The 20,133-nt window shown below is 44.0% G+C and overlaps 1 protein-coding gene and 1 long non-coding RNA gene across 4 annotated transcripts in view; both read left to right on the top strand.

Moving 5' to 3' along the window:
• The first annotated feature begins 2,603 nt into the window (after nt 1–2,603).
• On the top strand, nt 2,604–3,976 carry FOXI2 (forkhead box I2). The gene is made up of 2 exons (XM_027460451.3): nt 2,604–3,005; nt 3,119–3,976. The coding sequence occupies exons 1-2, from the start codon at nt 2,615–2,617 to the stop codon at nt 3,340–3,342; spliced, it is 615 nt and encodes a 204-aa protein (XP_027316252.1). The 5' UTR covers nt 2,604–2,614; the 3' UTR covers nt 3,343–3,976.
• A 12,125-nt stretch (nt 3,977–16,101) lies between these two features.
• The window catches only part of LOC106017929 (uncharacterized), a 33,422-nt gene continuing 29,390 nt past the window's right edge, over nt 16,102–20,133 (top strand). Inside the window, exon 1 of one of the 3 annotated variants that reach the window (XR_011810182.1) lies at nt 16,102–16,368. This is a non-coding gene — a long non-coding RNA (uncharacterized lncRNA). The remainder of the gene's footprint in view (nt 16,369–20,133) is intronic. The other 2 variants (XR_011810181.1, XR_002403406.4) reach the window with 2 other exon arrangements.

The following is a 20,133-nucleotide window of genomic DNA, read 5'->3' on the forward strand; positions in this document are numbered from 1 at the left end:
GGTGGTATTTAATCTCGGACCTAACATGCTTTGGGAGTTGCCTCCTTTCCTGCTGGTTGTTTTGGGTCGTTTTTCCAGGTACTGATTTTAAGGGATGTGACAGAAACTGGAAAAACTCGTGGCACTGACACAGTGGGTCCTGAGTTTTCACGTGGTGGGTTTGTTTCTCACTACCCTGACTTCAGAGCGTTATTCCTCCTTCACATTTAGCCCTGTTTGCTTGAAAGCCCTGCTGTAACAGGCTGGGATGATGAGCTGGAGACGCTGATCCCTGTCACTGCCTTCCTTCTCCGGGCACAGCCAGCAGGGTGCCTTCCTTTTACCCCTTCCTACCAGCCCCAGGCACCAAGCGACACCGCGCCCGCTGCAGCCACAGGCCAGCCTCACTCGGCTGCTGCCGTATAACTAAAATAACCCAGATGGGATGCGAGGGGACACCGCTCGGGGAGCAGCAGCAGCAGCAGCAGCAGCCAGCACCCCGCTAGGTGGCACCGCAGCCCCGCGGCTCGCAGCCGGGTGCGGGATGCTGCGGGTGCCGCTCCTCCACCCCACGGCACCGCCCGGCACATTTCCACCTGGGAAAGCCGTGGAGGAAGCCCAGAAAACAAGTTTCAAGCTGGTACCTCTCCCACAGTGGGGCTGGGTGTCCCTGCACCATCAACAGGAGCAGGGAGACAGGGAACAGCGGCTGGTTTTTTGCTGAGCTGACCTCACGGGGCTGGAAGGAGCATCGCCCCTCGCCCACCTGAGGTTTGAGGATGGGTCGTCTAAAAATATGCTTAAATTAACCAGCTGATCTGAATCCCCTGTCAGTAGTAGTTATTTGTAATTTCTCTATGAGCATGCATAAGTGTTCAGTGGAAACTATATGTTATAGAGCAATGGTTTTCAACTTTTTTACATTTTTTTTCCCCCCACCTCATGAAGCTGCAGATGGCCATGATTACAGCCCACTGGCATGTTTTTTGTAAGCTTTTTTTTTTTTTTTGAAAGCTCATACACATCGGTCTGCCTTGCTGCATGGCCTGAAGGTGAGCAGTAACCCTTCGTTATCAAATTATCACGACATGGCAAGGGCCAGGGCAGGGGCCCCAGCGAAGCTGTGGGTGCAGGAGGTACAGCCGGCTCTGAGCAGGTCGGAAAGAAGCCGGACCCTTGGCTTGGCACAGGGGCTTGGTATAAGCCTATATGCATACATCTATGTGTAAAATAGGTTATAACACCCATATATATATGTAAAATGTGTTGTAACACTCATGCTCCAGGGCATAAGCTATCCGCTGTCTTGCATTAGGTAGAAACTCGATCTCCTAAGTGTTTCTCAGGTCTCTGGAGCATCTGGTTCGAGCTGCTCCCAGGGAGAGCGCACTGGATGACACCGACCTGCCATGGGAATGTGAAAATTACACACAGTGCAGTGAAAAAAGTGGTTCAGCCATAAGAATGATAGTAAAAATGCAAAGATTTAGTGATACAGATGTTCTTTCACAGCTAAATTTGCAGTCCCAGCATACAGATCATGGATTAAGAACTGGAAATGATGTTATTTGTATGAGATGCCACTTGAAGTATTTTATTTCCTTACCACAAATCCGTAGCCATTTACATTTCCTTACATATTGCTATAGCCACTGATAAAGCCATTTTTCCTGTATGTCTCAGGAATGGTCTGAAATTTCTAAAAGATGGAGGTAATCTACAGCAAGAGAATATATAGAAGTAGAATTAAAAATATTTTCTTTCTTTCATCAACTGATGTTTTCTATAAAAGATGAACAATTTAGGTGATTTTCTTCTCACTGTTTCAACTTTGGTGGGAAAAGCATAACCCCAAAGTCTGCTTTTACTGGAGAATGAGAAGTGGAGAAGGAAAGTTTCTATAGGATGTCATGCATATGTCAAAAATAATAATAATAATAATAATAATAATAATAATAATAAAGTGAAAATCAAGCTATGCACATTGGAAATCATTTCGAATGATTCAAGTAGAATCCGTTTGGCTGCAGTATCCCACCAGCACTGCGCAGGTGCATGGTTTGATGTTGAGCAAAGCAGAGTGCAAGTTTTACTTTAAGTTTAATGCCAGCAGTACCAGAAGGAAAAGTCCTTTTCTCCTCTTCTAACCCAGGCTGTGGGCACCAGACCAAGCAGAAAGCCCAGCTGCCACACCGAATTACTCGGTTATTTTGCTGCGGCTCTGCCTGCGGGCCAGCAAGGGCGTGAGCATCCTGAATTTCCTCATCATGGCGAGTTTAGTTTGAGTTAAGGAGTTTGATTTTGGGAACACGTGTACATACAGGACCAGCTGTGGTTTCAGGGTGTTCACAATGGGAAATTTCAATTTCCGAGTGACAATATTTTTTATTTTGTACTGAAATGTAGGAGAGCGCGTCGATGGCTTATTGCAAGTGCATTTCTTTGCTGGAAGTCGGCTCTTGCCGAGGGGGCGGCTGGGTTTTGCTACCATGCCACAGCCCCACAGACCCCACACGGGGATGCAGCCGGGGTGGGGGCGGCTGGGGTGCGGACCTAGGGTGGGGGGCGTCCCCGTGGGGCGGGGGGGGGGGGCTCTATATAACGGGGCGGGCAGGGAGCGGGGCTCTGCGGGAGCATGCACGCCTTCGGGCCGCCTCCCCACGGCCGGGAGCTGCTGCTGGACGGGGCGGGCCGCCCGGCCGGCCTCCCCCTGCCCCTACCCCTCACCCTAAGCCTGCCCCGGCCCCGACCCTCGCCCGCCGCCCCCTGCCCGTGGCTCGGCGGCCCCGCCGCCCCCTGCCCGCCCCCGGAGAGCCCCCGACCGCCCTATTCGTACTCGGCGCTGATCGCTATGGCCATCCACAGCGCGCCCGGGCGGCGCCGCACCCTGCGCCAGATCTACCAGTTCGTGGCCGACACCTTCCCCTTCTACCAACGGAGCAAAGCCGGCTGGCAAAACTCCATCCGCCACAACCTCTCCCTCAACGACTGCTTCAAGAAAGTGCCGCGGGACGACGACGACCCGGGTAAGGCGCCCCGGAGGGGATGGGGTCGCGGCACCCCATCGGGTGCACCCGATTTCCCCCCGTCGGGGCCTGGGTGGCGGCCGACGGGCGCGGGGGTTTTCCTCTCTCCGCAGGCAAAGGCAGCTACTGGACCCTCGACCCCAACTGCGAGAAGATGTTTGACAACGGCACCTTCAGGAGGAAGAGGAAGAGGCGCCCCGACGCCGGACCGCCCGACGGGGCGGGGGGCAGCGGCGGGGTCCCGGGGGGCTCCTCCTGCCCGGCCGGGCTGCGGGGCCCCCCCGGCGGCTTCAGCTCCAGCGGGGCCCCCTTCGGTCGTGCCGGGACCCAGGCTTGAGCTTGCCCCCCTCTCCCCCCGGCAGCGAGGTGCTCGTCGAGGAGCGTTTTTGTAGCGCGGAAATGTACATTTTGGTAGAGATATAAACTGACAGAGGCGGAATGAGGGCTGTGTGTGTGCTGGGAGCCAAGCCGGGGGGGCTGCGGGAAGCTCTGTCCCCGTCGGGGAACTGAAGCCCCACGCCCACCCCCGTGGGCTGAGGCCACCCGACCCGTCCCGTCCATTCCCCTCCCGTCCCATCCCATCCCACAGACACCTCGGAAGGGCTTTAATATCCAGCCCCAGGGGAGGTTAACCTTGGCCCCCCCACGTCCACTGCTGGCTCTCCCACCTCGTACGGGATATCCCAGCTCTGTGCCATTTGCAAAGTTCCTGAAAAGTGCAACTGTAGCGGTCCACAGCCCCACTTTTCATTTGGGCTTTTCGTTTTAAGACCTGAAATGCGAGGGTTTTGGTTGTCCACACCTGCTCACCAGTGCCCAGTGCCTGTGTCCTGCTTCCCAGTTGCTCCTTGAAGGTACTGGAGTCGGAAGAAAGCAAAGCTGAGAATTATACGATCTGCTGCCTGTCCCTCGTGGCTCTGTCTCCTCCGTCCCACTTATCCTTGCTTAGGACAAAAATACACTTTTCTCAAATAAAAAGCTAACAAAAAAAAAAAATCAGAAACCTTGTTTTTTTTTCTTTCTTTCTTTTCTTTCTTTATTTCTTTTTTTTTTTTTTTCTTTCTGCTTTATAAGAGAACCATAAAGCAAGTTTGACCAAAAGACAAATAAACCAAACTGTGTAAGACCCTGAGATGTGTCGGAGGTGCAAGTCCCTGATGGAGGTGGAGAACCAGCCATGTAAGCAAAGCTTTTCCTGGCCCAATTGGGAATAAAAAGGATTCCAAAGCATCCAAGTAGATGCAGAGTAAAGAGAATAGCAAACTGAGCTTGTCAGCCAAAATCTTGTGCAAGTTTATGCAGTCATTTTTTTTTAATTTTTTTTTTTTTTTTTATAACCTGCTGTTTGTAAAAACCTTCATACAGGAAAAATTACAAACCCCAAACTGCTTTTTAGGTATTTCAGACCTAACCTCCTTGCTTATGTTACTATTTTCTGGGGCTATCCAGCAAGAAGACATTTAAATTGTAACTCCTGTTTCTTTTTCAAAGGTAGAAAAATGCTCAAGGCCTCGAGCTCTCCTTTCAGCAGGGTGACCTTTAGCTACTGCATTCAGCAGAGCAAGGAACATTATTTTGGTGATTAGCTGCATTTTGGGCTGCTTTTTTCCAGGTGGCTGAGGGTTAACGGGTTATACAGGGAGGGAAGGGGAGACAGCCTTGTGTCTTTACAAAAAAAAAAAAAAAAAAAAACAATAAAATAAAATTATAAATTCATTTATTGGTGAAAGTAGCTGTGTGTTGCAAATAGGTGTCCCAGTTTTTAAAACCTGCCTTTGGGCCCTGAAATTTACTCCCTGAGGAACGAATTTCCTGTGAATACACACTTAAATAGGAGGGAGAGCGGCACTGGTGCCCTGTCACTAGCCAGGAGGGCTTCTCCTGATACACAGTGACAACACACGGACCTCAGAGCTGGGGAATAAGGGACAGCTCGCAGCCCCATTGCCTTCATCATCAGGATGCCAAGTTCTGGGATGCTGAGCTCAGTGTTTCCACCCTGAGCCTCTCTGCCCTGGGACAAAGTGAGGCACCGCAGGACCTGAAGCTGCAGAGAGACACCAGGAGGAGAGCTCCAGGTGGTGCAGGTGCCTCAGGCTTTCTCAGCCACAGATAAGCGTGGCCTTCGTTAGCGTGGCCTTCATTAGTGGCTTGGCTGGGTGCTGTGCTAATGGAAATCTGTGGATTGGTCAGCAGAAGGATCACGGTGCTGTGCCAGACATTTCCTTCGGGGACTGTTTAAGAAGGTGATTCGGTGTGTACATGGAGGCTACCATCTGTATTTCTCCATCTTTCTCTTGTGCTCTATTCTGTGTATTTTAGAGGAAAGGAGAGCTCCTGACAGTCTTCTCATTCTCCCCATATTCCCCTGTATGGTATGTACCACAGATGGTGCAGTCAAAGCCATACCCAACCATCCAGGTTTAGTCTGAAAGACCCCTGCAGGAGTTCCTCTAGGTTTGTGCAAGAAGATGCTTTAGGGGATACTTTAGTACTGGCAACAGATAGCAACAGCCTGGGTTCATCACTCACGGATGAAACCACAGAGATTAGGAATTAGGCTGTTTCTTTATCCAGTTAGATTTCATCACGATGAGAGAGCCACGATTTCTTTACTCGAGAGCATCACGTTGGCCGATGCAAGAACGAGAAGGGACTGTCAGGTAACCATAATTCATCTTTTCAAGAACAGGCCATGCTGTGGGGCCAAGACGCGGCTGCTGGCTCCGTGCTTGTGCACTGAACATTTCATTCTTGGACTGCGGTGCAAGCCTGGCGTCAGGTCTGAAGCCAAGAGGGTTGGGAGCACTCATCCCTGCTCCTGGCAGACAATGGGCGTCTTCACAAAGAACAGCCGTGTGGAATTTGCTCGTCAGCCCCTCACGGCAGGCATTGGGCAAAGCTCTGGAGCACACAGTGACCTCCCTCTCATGAGGGCATGATCATTTTGGTTGCGTGCAAACAGTGCCTGCGGGGTGTCTGCTGGCTTAGCTGGGAGGAGAGGAAGGGTCTGATGAGCTCCCGAAAGCACGCAGGGGCCGTCCCCTCAGTCCCTGCTGTCTTGGCAAACCAAGACCAGCTGAAAAGGAGAGAGAGTTTGGGGTTTTTATGAATATTCCCAAACCACCTGCTGTGGTTTACTTACTGAGTCTGACCCCTTGAATTTTAATCCTAGCTATATTTTAATCTTATTGCAAAGGCAAGGATTAGAGTGACTGTTGCTTACCAGAAGAACTCTGTAATAAATGCAAATGGGAAGCGGTAAATCAAGTTTATTTTTATTATTATTTTTTTAATTCCCTTTTCCATCAGATCTAGTACTTGCATGCAATTCATCCTTACGGACCATTACGATTTCCCTATGCTTTACCATGTTATGACGTTGCTTCCCAGTTCCTTTTGACAAAACAGAGTACTGACAAATTTTGTACAGCTGCACTTTGTAGGTGAAATCAACTCATGTGACAATAGATTTTAGTCTGTTCCAAATCCAGGCTTTGGGACTACAGGTTTTTAATTTTGTGGATTGTGAGCATCAGTGGGACTTCCATGTTCACAAGGAATTGAGAATTGTGCAAAAAAGTTTTTTTTAACCTTTCTTATAGTTAAAAATATTTCCCTCAGAAATGCACCTCTGTATTTAATCTGAGTTTCCATCTGCTAGTCACTGTCTCAGAGTCAATCAGACAAGGGCTGAAGGGAAAGTGAGCCGTTACATAAAAATAACAGAAAATTCATCCTTTCCAGTAGGTTCCCCCTTGTATAGAAATTCACACTACAGGAGATGGTGGTAGTTGTGACAGCACCAGAGGAAAATACCCAGGTGGACTCTTTGTGGAAGCAGGTCAGGTATGAATGACTTGTCCTGGAAGTGCCAAACTGATGCTAAGGTGGGAGTAGTGGGGGGAAACAGTACAATGAGGTGGTGGAAAAAATGAATTATAGTCTGAATGCACCCTGGTGCTGACTTTTAAGATCATATGGCCTTATCGGGGATTGCACGCTCCCTGATCCTTCCTGCTGCAATATGTAAATGCTACCAGATAATGTTCTCTTGATGTGTCCCCATCCATGTCTACCTAAAAGGATTAATCTGATCTTTTCAGCAGCTCATTCTATTTTTCTTTCAAAATAAGCGTACGTGGCTAAACTATATGTAATTTTTTACTTTAAGGAAATCACTTTTTTGTCACCCATATATCTAACAGAAGAGGGGAAGTTTATTTGCTTTTATTATTTTATTTTATCATGGTTACTACCGTGCTTGCTGAGTGATTTCATACTACTATCTCTGTTAGCATCCGAGTTCATTTATGAATGTTTTTTTTTTTTTTTTTTTTTTTTTTTAACAGAACAATACATTTTATGTTATTTTCATTATGGGCTTAACTTGCATGGTGTTGCTGCTCACAGAGTCCAAGGGCACTTTAAGCTTTGGCACAACCCATTCCCCCAGCCCAGGCTGCCCAAAGCCCCCAGCCTGGCCTTGGGCGCTGCCAGGGATGGGGCACCCACAGCTCCTCAGGACAGCCTGGGCAGGGCATCACCACCTTCATGTGGAAGAATTTCCTCCTTATGTCTGGTCTAAATCTATCCTCTGTTAGTTATATATCAGTTATGAGTTTTAAAAATAAGCTTAGTTCTTCACCATTCATGTGGAGCCTTTTTTTTTTTTTTTTCCCTTAAAGTGTTTTCTGAAAGATCAATAAATTTTAAATTTTATCAGGGATTTTATGATAATAAAATATCCTATATCGGTCCTATAACTCTACCCTGGAGTCTCTCATTTACATAAAGACAATTCTCCTTAAACCTGAATATAATTAATGTCTGTTTAACAGTTTTTTACAGTGCCTGGATGTGTAGATGAGTGTTCTGCAGAGGGGATTTGCTCAGCTGCCGTCTTTTACCGCATAAAATAGGGGCAAAACCCAGAAGTGACAGCACAGCTTTGTTCCCTTGTTCTTGGTGTAGTTTATAAAAGACAAATGCCATCAAACAAGCAAACAGAAAATCACATGTGAAAGTTGTTTGGGGGAAAATTATTCTTCCCTGTAAGTGTTTCCTGTGCCGGTGTAAGAGCTGTGTTGATCCAAAAACACATGGGAACCTCCTGAGAACCCTGGGCTGTAACTGATGAGGATTCTTACTGTCAAGGAGACTTCTCAATACGTATTGATTGCTCAGTGTGGCCCATGATTACTTTTCTCTGAACCTGTAGGTTTTGGCTTGCCATTAGCTTTTACAAGCAGCCCTTTATTGGGGCCGAGGTGTGCATTAACTCCAGCGCCTGCCCCAGGCAGCTCCGGAGCTTCCACTTCACCTCGGGCTGCTGCTCGCAACCCTCCCTGCTCCGGGAGGCCTCGGGGCAGATTTGTCCGGATTGCCATGAAGATAGAAGCAGCCTCAAGAATGAGGAGTTTTAATACTTTAATTAAAGGTTTCAGATTCACCCGAGCAATTTTAAACGATGGGCTTTTTTTAAATTACATGGGCTGGCCCCTCAGGTTCCCCTTGTAATCCTGGCCGGACCCACGGCCTTCCTTTACATCTCTGTTTCACACTTCTGTTTCTGTAATGAGATAATTAAACATCTCATGGCTTGTTAAGATACGAGACATGAAAGGGAGTTTTGAAGCTAGTGGTTCGGGATGGCAAGCCAGGTAATCGTAGCTTCTCACTACCCTATAGAACATTACGGGAGAGATTTTGTGCTTTTTTAGAGTAAGAAATGGTTCAGAAAATCATGCTTATTAAGAACAGCATGTGCTTAATTTAATTCCTACTGAGGCGGTTAGATTTCAATATATAAAGTCAAGGAGCTGCTTTAAGTGCTTCCATGACTGGGCTTTTATCTGGAATAGGTGCACTGGAGAGGTTGCAGAGCTGGAGCCCATGAGATGCTCCCAGAAGAAAGCTTTAACGCAGCTTGAATCCACACAGGTGAGCAGGACACGACACCAGCACCAGTCACCTCCACCAGTGCTTGCTCGCTGAGGCACTCAGCCCTTTCATTAGGCAGTGGCTGTTAGTCAATGGCAGTTTCCTTTTATTTTTTTAAAGCTGGCTGGTACTAGCCATTGGCAAGACCACAGTAGGAGGGAAAAATTGTCAGGTAATACCTCCTTTTAAAGAAAATACAAGAAAATACAACATATGCAGAAGAACAGTCTGCTGACAGCAAAAGAAAAATAAAGGTGGAGGCTCTAGCAAGCTGCTTGCCCAGATCTCCTTAAATTATACCACAGTAATGAAAACTCTACCTCCATATGTCAAAATTCATTAATCCGAAGGCAGATGCAAGGCAAGGGGCATTCCTGGCTGTGAAGGTTAATAGCCTGAACTCCTCTCGTGTCCTCTGCTCACTCTCATCTTTATCTCTGCTCATGGCCCAAAGTTCCCCTCACCTGAGCCAGAGGATGTCCCAGGTAAGGTATTGCCCTGGTTCTGACACTACTGTGCCCACCGGAAATGCAAACAGATTTGAGATATCCTTTTCTCCTGATCTCAGTCACCGTCTGATCGATCTGGACATCTGGTTCCTATCACATAGCCTGCTGGGGACAACCACCTTTCATTTGGCACGAAAGGACTCCCTTCCCATTTCCACTGCTGCATCTGACCTCCGTGAGCCAAGCAGTGTATTCCTACCTTCGGATTTACCCTCCTCAGATGCCCATGTCTCACACTGCCTCTGGTTTCCCACATATTTCCTACAGCTCTATTGTGGGGCAGCAAGAAATTTTGGATGGCCTTCCCTGCTCAAACAATGGACAAACACAAGGCCGGTCCCTGTCCCAGGGGCTCTTCCATAGCTCATCTCTCTCCTTGGGCTCCCCTGCAGACTGACTGGTGTTCTGGGGGGGCACAGCACCAGTCCCAGAGGCCATGGCTGTGTGAGCACTCATCAGCTCCCCAAATCTCAGATACTCCTTGGCGTAATGTACACGGTGGCTGCTCCTCCAGTTTTCAGCTCTCACTCTCTAGCGGTGTTCAAAAGATGGAGTGCAGCTGACAGACACTGCTTGGAGGCAGGGATAAATCAGCGGTGGGTGCCTCAGGGTTTTCCTGTTGTTGCAAATTGTGCTGCTGAGGGTATAAATTCACAGCACGTTTTCTAATCTGCATAGGTATGGTCCAGGATATTTCTTAGTGCTGTAAACGAATAAAAATAAATAAGAAAAAGAAAAGGAAGCAAACTTCATACAGCAGTAAAGCAGCTTGCATTTTTGTTGAGAAAAATGTTACCTGGAGGCTATAGTCCCTCCTGTCCTCAAGCAGAGCTTTTTTAGCTTTGCTGATGGGATGAGACAGCTGCAATTTGCAAACCTATCTTCCACCATAAAATAAAAGACCTACTTCATCATCGCATTCAGGTCTGCTGCCTTGTTGCACCAGTATCAAAACAGAACCATATCACAGAGTCACACAGGTTGGAAAACACCTCTATGATCAGCCAGTTGTGCTTCTGTCTTCACACTTGGGTCCTTGATGGAGGTCCACAAACCTGAGCTTGCTAGTCGGGAGGATTATTCAAACACCTTCTACTTCAGATTTGTCTGGGCACCTTGTGGAACAAAAAACATGATGGCAGCAAGGCAAATCCTGGCTGCACATGCTGGCCAGGCATGTGGCTCACAGCCCGGTATGGAAGATGAAATGCATCATCTGATATCCGAGTCTAATGGCTCGCCACAACCGTAAGCCACAGCGGTAACACAACTCCGCACGCTCTGCCCATGGAAGCCCCCACTGATGGGGCACAGATCTGTACCTGCTATCAGAGATAATTCCTACATTACATCTTGAACCCTGCCAGATCCCGCTGGAAGCAGTGCTTTTATACTGGGTTCATTAAATCGGTGAAGCCTTGAGTGTAAACTTGTTCACTGAGTGTGCTTAATCCTCTAAGTCTTGTTTGCAGATACATCCAGGTTGGCTATTTAAAAGCCTAAAGTAAGGAACCTTAACCAAAACCCAAAATAGACTAAATATGTACAAGTACAACCTAGCTACAGGTTGGGCTTTCAGACTGCAGATTACTTCCCCTTATCCCCATGTGTTAAGTTGCTGATAAAACACATTCTGATTTTTGATGTTATGTACCGAGGAAAGGAAAATGGACTGAAGTTGTTGGTGTAAGTTCCCAGTTATTTTCAAACAAAAATTCTCCTGTGCCAAGTGTTGTGCCTTTGTTTCCTTATTGTTGTTAAACTTTTTTCTTTATATATGAGGTTTGCTCATATATTTTCCCATATACAGGTCTATCCTGGTCTCCAGCACACCTCTGTCCCATTGCAGGATAATGCTGTGACTTGGATCACAGCCACCCAGCTCTCCTGGCCTTTATTTTACATGCAGCTAACCATTTGAGCTCATCACAGTGAAAATAATTGATGTCATAGCCTGCTGAAATTGCAGCAAACTGAGTTGATTTGGTGTGAACATTACAGATCACTCGTAACGTTGCTCCATTTCAACCTGTTTGCTTCTCTAGAGACAATGGGATCTCTTATTCTGCTGGAATGAACAAAGTGTACCCAATCCTATTTGTGTTCAAATCAGTGTCATCTTCATCACCAACACATCATCTCAACAAGAATGAGAAGCTGAAATTGTGGATGCTCAGCCCAGACCTACACAGGTTCGCATGCTGCCCAGGGTGGGCTCCTTCTGACTCCTGCTGGAAATAGGGCATAATTTAAGGAACTGTTGAGGGTTTTGTGGCAGTCCATTTGAGAGAGAACAAATATTTTAATACCCTAGGCAGCAGGCATTTCAGCTCTGCCCAGGCTGGAAAGGTTATTTCCATGCTGGGAATCTTTCAAGGGCTTAGGAGCAGTAAGAGGCCCAGCAATGCTTTATCTTCTCAGAGGCCTGATGGGGTACAGCTCAGGAGACTGGAGATCATTCTTCATGAAGGGGAAGACATTTTCATGAGCCATACCATATATGAGCCTGATATGAATCACAGAATCACAGAATGACTGAGGTTGGAAGGGACCTCTGGAGCTAGAGGTCCTAGAGCTGCTTGCCCAGGACCATGTTCAGATAGCGTTTGAAAATCTCTAGGGATGGCAACTCCACAGCACGGTTTCTCTAATTTGCAATTTATTTTTTTCCAACTGTATAATTTATTTATTTTTTTTCCCAAAGTTTCTCACCCAATACTTTGGGAATGTTAAAATGATTTTGTAGTCTCAGAAATGTGTGAGGAGACTGCAGAGCCATACCCTTGACCCCATCAGCATGGGCTGGGAGTGCCGTGTCTGCTCAGGACACCCCACCGAGTATCTGCACTTCTCATCACAGGGGTGTAACCTTACAGACAGATACGTTTTGAGTCAGAGGTTAGCTAAATGCACTACACATCATTCGGGTTTGACACTTACAGCACTGTACTCTGGAAACAGTTAATAGTCAGGAGTACAATGGCGACTTTTATAATTCAAAGTGACCCAAATCATTAGGATATCTTTACCAGTAGTCATCAATTTTCAGAGAAAGTTCCAGCAGTTTTCTCCTGCTGGCTATAAAACAACTGAGCAAAAGGGTTTGCTAAGGGGGTGAGATATTTCATGCTTCTGAAATTTTCTCACACTCTGGAGATCCTGAAAATAATATGCACTCTCCATATTTCTCACTGCAAATGACAGCAGAAACTCATTCATTCATCTCATAAAGAAATACAGGTAAAAATTATATTCATTCCTCCTGCCTTCTGCTCAACTGAGAGGATGCGATGTAGGAGACTGGAATGACTCTTGAAATCCAAGATACATTTCATTGCATTTATATTTTACTGACAAAACTAAAGTTGCTCAACTGAATTTCCCTTGCTGCTATGCCCACAGCAGAACCAAGCCACTACAATTGAGATTTAAGTCTTTTGTGTCATATACTTCTTACAGCAATGCCATTCTTTTGAGAGACCTGAATGACTCTGCCTTCCCCAAGAGATATCTCTGGTAGGTAACAGTGAAATCAAGAATCAGGAACCTAGAATGAAAAGGTAAAATGGGTGTCCTAAAATGAGAAGAAAAAAAAAATAAAAAAATATAAAATATATATATATATATATAGCACTGGGAGTAGAGAAGAAGAAATTAATATATACATATATCCCTAATGCATTTGGTTATGAAAAATAATCAAGTCGGCCAAAGGCTGATTAGTAGCTGTGGTGCTAGGGTGATCCCATCAGGGATGTAACATTGTTTTCATCTTGATATATTTTTGCGGAAGAAAAATTATCCAGCAGCAGGGATTGAATTCTTAATGGAATAAGTATTTCATTAAGGTCTCTTAATGAAAGAGATTGGAAAACAAAAAAGCTCTGAAGAAATACAAATATTTAATGAGAAGCTGACTCCTTCTGCCCTGAAAATTAAGGGAGCAACAGCAGAGCCAAGATGACTGTCACTGTAAATGAGGCAGTAATGGCTTTAGCTGGCACCTCTGGGGCTTCAGGAAGACACTCTCGAGATGATACACCATTAATTAACTTTTCTTTTCCCCAGAGGATCTTCAAAAGTCCAGTTGCTTTAAGATCTACCTGAATAGCATGCTGGGTTAAATTCTCTTTCCCATGTTAAAATTTCTCAAGTGGAAGAGTGGAGATGGGCAAGGTTTGTCTCTACAAACTGCTGCTGAGAAATTTGCCTCAACCCCCCCCCTTTTTTTTTTTTTTTTTTTTTTTGGAGGGAGGGACTGCATGCACTGCAATACACTGTAAAAGCATTGTGTCTTCAAAAATTGTTTTAATGTGGACTAAAGAACTGTTTTGCAAGTGCTTCATAGCTGCCTGGCTGCTTGATGCTGCATGCACAGCTGGGCTCTACACTACTGTGCTTGGTACAGACCCGGGCTGGGAAACAACCCCTGAAGGACATTGTGCTGTTCTGTAGTGATTCGGACCTGTTTTATAGCCCTCTTAATGCTTTCTTCTTCTTTTTCTCAGCTATAATATTTTTTTGGTGTTTGTTTTTGTTGTTTGTTTGTTTGTTTTTTAACTGATGCAAAAGACTTGCTTGGGGAACAAACTTTTGGGAGCACATCTTTGTGAGATGAGTGCTCAATGTGGAGCCCTTGCCATCACAGCAGTTCACAATTACAGCTTTCTTTTTCTTTTGGAAATTCTATTTTATTTTGTTTTTAAGGTACGATGCATTTGACATCAAAAAAAAAAATGATGTATTTGACATGGCTTTTCAGGAAACAGCCCGGCTCTGTCCATGTTTTGGGTAGGGCTCATCTCAGCAGCTGAATTATGCTCATGGTTGAGGTTGAGATAAAATGCTTGGGATTACCTCTGCCCTCTAAATGTCTTGTTCCTGCAGTTTAATATATCTTCCTGATGGGCAGTGTCACAGAGGCTGAAATCTCAGACTTTCCTGGTGCCTCACTGAGGTTGACAGGCTGCTAAAAGATACCTGGACGTGGCCTTCCAGAGGAAAACCACAACCTTACTTGCAGACAACACTTGCAGCCTCTTGCCTTTCAGGGTCATTATTTTCTATCAAGACAGCAGCAGCTTCTCATTTTTAAACAAATATTGTCCTTGAAAGCATAGCATTACCACTGATAAAATGATGCTTCATTGAGTTATCTCCATACGCACATGTCAGCAATGGCTGTGGATAAATTACATACATCAAAGACTTCTAATGACCATACTTTGAGTAAAATTAGCTTCCTGTGTTAGCATCGTTAATTAAGCTCAACACTACCCTTCCACATATGTTGCTTTCCTTAATAGCCTGTGCTATCTGAGTACAAATTATGGCCCGTCTGTTCAGGTTCAGTTTTGATACATGGGGTATGGCAGCATGATGTAGTTTGCATTTACTTATTTTAGGTGAGATGCTGAGTTGGATGTATCTTAAGTAAACACTGAAATATCAGGGAAATTAAAGCTCAGTTCAATTCACTGGATGAGAAAACAGGCATTACCTACACATTTCTGTTTCTCACATATTATGCAGGCCACAAGGAAGGGGTATTTCTGTGTCTATTTTCTTGGTAATAGCAGCAGGATTAAAAAAAAAAGAAAAGAGTTTGTTATAAGTTCAAAAAAAAAAAAAAAGTAGGAGGAACTAGACTTTATAGATCATCTGCTAAAAATACATCTTTTGAAGTAAAATTTTCTATTACAAGTATCATACATCACACCACATTATTTCTTCCTCACTTAAAGCCTTGCTCTCTAGTCTTAAGTAATCTCAACCACTTACATTGTAATTTTTTTTTTAATTTTCTTCACACTTAGCAAAATTTGGCCCTAAAACCTGCATTTGTAACCTTCTAAGCAATGTGAGAAGGTCCTGTGTCATTTTGTTCCAGCTGTCCTTCAGCCCCACATCTCCACCTCAGTCCTCTCCTGACAGCACCTGCAAGCAGTGGCTCAGACAGCTCTTCTGAACTTTGCCTTTATGTCAACTGGAAGTGTTCTTATAAATAAATACTGTTCTATACGCATTGCTAACCACATTCCTAAAGCTGCTTCCAAAACTGTATGACTAGAATGCAGTATGAGCTATTGGTTAGAAAGAAAAAAAAAAGGAAGCAAATTAAAAAGTGAGTGGAAACTGGCAGACATCAGCAATAAACCAAATTCAGAGCAAATTAAAGCAGAGTGCCACAAAGTATTTATGGAAACAAAGGCATTCTCAATCCTTTTAGAGCAAGAACCTGCACAAATTGTTATGCAACATCCACCTAGGCAAAGATATATCCTTAAAGAAATTGAGCTCTAAAGTCGAATTTATCCATATCCATATACTCTATCCATATCTTTTTGACACATATATGTGCTGCAGGTTTAAAGAGGACCTGCCAGATCACTAGTTCAAATATAGATGTGTATTAATATCCCCTCCAAGCTGGACCTGTACACCTCAGTTGCTCTCACAAACATTTATTGCATTATTTTATTTTTTAGGTTTCTTTCACTAGTTGGACCCTACGTTAAAAACCCAAAGCTCCATAATGAAGTGAATTAGGATTTGCCTAATTATACATAAATATATGCCCTAACCATAGGGCCAGCTGTGATTCATTCTGATTTGTTTTTCTGTCGAACCTGTGCTGATCTAACCAACAATTATTTGAGCCTTTTACCACCTGCCAGGACAACAGCTCTAGTTCCCTTTCCCCCCACTAAATCTGACTTGTCAATCAAGAAATAAGAGGTGCTAAATAGGGACCTGTGGTCCTTGCTTCTTAATGAAGTCTTCATTCAGAGCAATGTTGGCTGTGGTAGGCTGTGCAGGTCTCTGTGAAACAGTTTTGTAACCAAACCAGCTTATTTTATGTTGTAATATTGTGAGGATCTCACTGCAAGAGCTGGAAGTCTTCAGTAAAGGTAAAAGAAATGTTTCTTGTATTTGTATCTTATTTCTTCTTACTGTGAAAAGCTTTTATTAGAGTGATAAGAAAAACAATAGCTAAGTGAATCAAGCCACTTTTCTGAACACCCAAGGTGTATTTGTTGGTACAGAATAATTAAGGTGTTATATTTGTTTTAACTTTCCAACTATGGCCAACTCTGTAAAAGAGATGAATTTTTGCTAATTTGCTCTTTTAGAGTGAATTAATTACTTCTGTCATGATCTTGGCTTTGGGAATCATGTGTTGATTTTTTTTTCTATATTTTCATTTTTATATTTAAAAAAAGTCTTAGGCTTATAAGCAAAAGCTCCTATGAGGGGAAAAAAAAAAAAGCTATGAGCTTCTTATTGAGATCTCTGACTGTCTATAAATTAATCTTTTGATTTATCAAGCCTTTTGGATTAGAAAGCCTGTAAGGGCATTTCTAAAACTATGTTCCTTTGACCCTTGGTTCTCTGTATATTTTTCTATCTGCTCTTGTTGTGATCCATAGTCCTGAAGTGAAAACTCAATACTGTTTGACTTCCTCAGTCCCCGTCCTATTTTGAGGAGGTCTAAGGTGCATTATTTTTGCAAGTGTAAGAATTTGACTTTCTGTGAACACTTAAAAATATTTCATATGTTGATTGCTTTAGATGTAATTACAGAACTTCCTAGATTCATTTCCTGACTAATTTAGGAAAAAAAAAAATAGTATCAACTTGAAAGAGCATTAAAAAAATTATTCTTCTTATGCAGCACTTGAATTTTCACAAAATTTGAATGAAATCAGATAATATGTATTGCTGGGGTCTTATGTGGATAATTGGTCCTATGTTGCCATTGGCTTGGCTTTAATAGAATCACAGAATCACAGTTATAAAACTTGTGTTACGGAGGACTGAGATTTGAACCTGGCTTTTGCATTACAACCAGTGTTAAGATATATTGTCTGGATCCAAGTCTGAGGTCTGCTATAACATGAAGATATCTAACTTGATCGAAACCCTATGTAGCTTCCCTTGTCCTTTGCAAGGGAAGGATCAGGGCTCATGGATTCCCCATTAATCACCAGGATATGGCCTTCTGATGTGTTCCTCAGTGTGCATGCCATCAGGACAACTTGTCTTCTGCCCTTCTGAGCACCTGCTACACAGATATTTACTGATATGTTTCAGTTGTAACCCAGAGGCCACAGTTCTGGCACAAGCAACGAGGCATGGTTTATGGCTGGAGGAGAGCTGAATAGCTTTCCATACATAACCTATAATGTTTTTACAAAGCACGCACAGCTTGCAGATAGCTGTCACCCCAGCATCCTCCCAAGCATCCTCACCCCCTCAGAAATGAGAAAATGGCCACATAAGTTTTGTCTGAAGCTAAAGCAGGTGGGTGTGTGGTGCAGCCCCTCTACCCTGCATGTGGCCTCCCCTTGTAAGAGGATTATGTGCCCGAAGATGAGTGCAAGGACATCTTTGTAGGATTTGAACACCTTTATGACAAAGGCACAGTGATAAAACATTAAATATTTATGGTCCTCCAATACCCTGTGCTTTTTGTTGTATGCTTTATGGTTCTAATGTTGCTTATGAAGTGCCTAGAATGTTATGGTAGCTCAGGGCCCTAAAATTAATTTCCTATGTTTTATTTATGACCATAAAACCCTTTTTGCAGTCCTTCTGTAGCTGTCTCCAGAAGGAAGTTGAAATATGTTCTTTTCCAGTTTTTAGCTCAGGAATTTACAGCTGGAAAACTGTGACGGGACGCTGGGAAGCTGCCCACGTGTCTCCCAGCGATGCGCACAGGCCGTGAGCCTCTGACTTGATTTCAGGCTCTGATGTTGCTCCCACTGCATAGGGGCTACTTAATTTGTTCTCTGGGCTTGTAATGAATTTTAATAATGCTGCAGCCTACCCCTGAGTAATTCTGTACTGCGGTTTTCCACTGCTCTAGGAATAAATCAAAATTGTATTCTTTCCCTGAAAAAGTGCTTCTGGGAGGCAGGATCTGAGCAGTGTGTGTATGGAATAGTCAAATAACGTATAATATAGCACCCATTGGACAACTGGAGACTGGCTATAAAGCGTTGAACTCCTTTAATTTCCAGTGACTGCAAGGAAAGCCGATCTATCACTCGACTGCTTGTGGGAGTGAACTGATGTGAAAAGATTGCTCTGCCATTTTGAAAGACGGTGCTAAAAGCTGGTATTGTAAAGGAGTTGAAAACTTTCTAATGCTCAAAATCTGCACGTGGCTCCCACCAAATTTCTTTCCATTGATCAGTCACAACTGGGCAGTGCTAATCTTTGCCCAAAGAAAACTGAACAACATCGCTTCTGTGCTGCTCATGGTCTGAAGACCTATTTCAGAAACAGCTAAAATTTTAGGAAAAATGATAAATATTCTGATAGCTGGACACAACAATCCCTATTTTAGTAGGCTTCCACGGCATCTACTAGGTTTTAAGTTTGAGATCAGTGTTGTCATGTGCAAAATAATGGAGTCTCTGGTATGGGTAGCGTCTCTCTGGGCTGGTTGAATTACTCTGTGGATTCTAGAAAGCCTGTCCTCATAGTACACTCACAACTGCAGTCAGGTGTATATGCCAATACCTAACTCCTACCAGTAGTCCTAACATCAACTTCTTGTTTTTCATAAGCTTTATGAAAATGAGCAAAAGTACTTGTGAACAAAATTAAAATACAGGAAATTGTTGGAAAAAATCCTTGCTTTCCTTATGCTTAATTAAAGTTTCCTAACTGATGGTAAAAATTGGAGCATAGAACGTCCGATCCTGTTGCTGCAGGGACCTCTTAAAAGATAAAATCTTTCTGGGGATGCTGAACAATGTGGAGGTGCAGATGAGCTGCAGTTACACCCACTGGACAATGTTATTGCTTTAGCATTAACCATTTTGGGAGAGCATAAGAGATGAAAGTTTTGTTTTAAATAAGGTTAAGTTATTAAATTTCATGTATATCTCTCTTTCTAATAGTCCTGTGCTGCTGTATCCTAATTCTCCATTTAAATGGGTTATTTTTGTTGTGTAGAGAGGAAAGTGTCCTCATAACTGGATCACTTTAGCAGTGTTTTGTAAGCCAAAATGTGGCCTGTGTTCTTTGCTATATGCATTGAGAGTTTGCAAGCCAGGAAGCACTGGGGCAGGAGCTGTTGCTCCTTTCTTCTCCATCCCTGCCCCCAAATGGATGTGCCCTTTGTTGCATTCCAAAAAACCCTGACTTTGAAGGCTTGCCTTCAGTGTTAGTGGTGCTACTCAAAGCACCTCTAAGAAGCAAGGTAATTACAAAAAAAAAAAAAAAATCTTTCCCAGTGCTTCATCTTGTTCTTGAGCTGTTCTTTAAACTTTAGCAAGCTTTTAAGGACTGTTCAGTGAGGCAGCTGAAAGCACCTCATGTTTCAGGTTTTAAAAGAAGACATTTGAGTCATCTTAGGCCATGTCTATGCCTCAGCTATTTCAACTGTAAACTCTGAGCAAATGCCTACTTACTGTCACTGTGAAGGCAATATGTCAAGGTAGACATTGTCACAAACTTCAGAGAATGAAAGAAAATCTTATTTAGAGACAACGTACCCATCCATTGCAGAGCCTCTAGCAAGGTCCAGGTTCTCTTCAAAAATATCATATAGCTGGAAAATTTCAGGTAAAATCTTGACAACTTGTCTTGCTGCATGGCTCTCCAGAATGATTTAAAGCCTGAAATCTGTCTTGCCTAGTGTACACCAGTGTTTGATTAAAAAT

Source organism: Anas platyrhynchos, chromosome 6 (genome assembly GCF_047663525.1).
Source record: "Anas platyrhynchos isolate ZD024472 breed Pekin duck chromosome 6, IASCAAS_PekinDuck_T2T, whole genome shotgun sequence".
Taxonomy (NCBI): domain Eukaryota; kingdom Metazoa; phylum Chordata; class Aves; order Anseriformes; family Anatidae; genus Anas; species Anas platyrhynchos.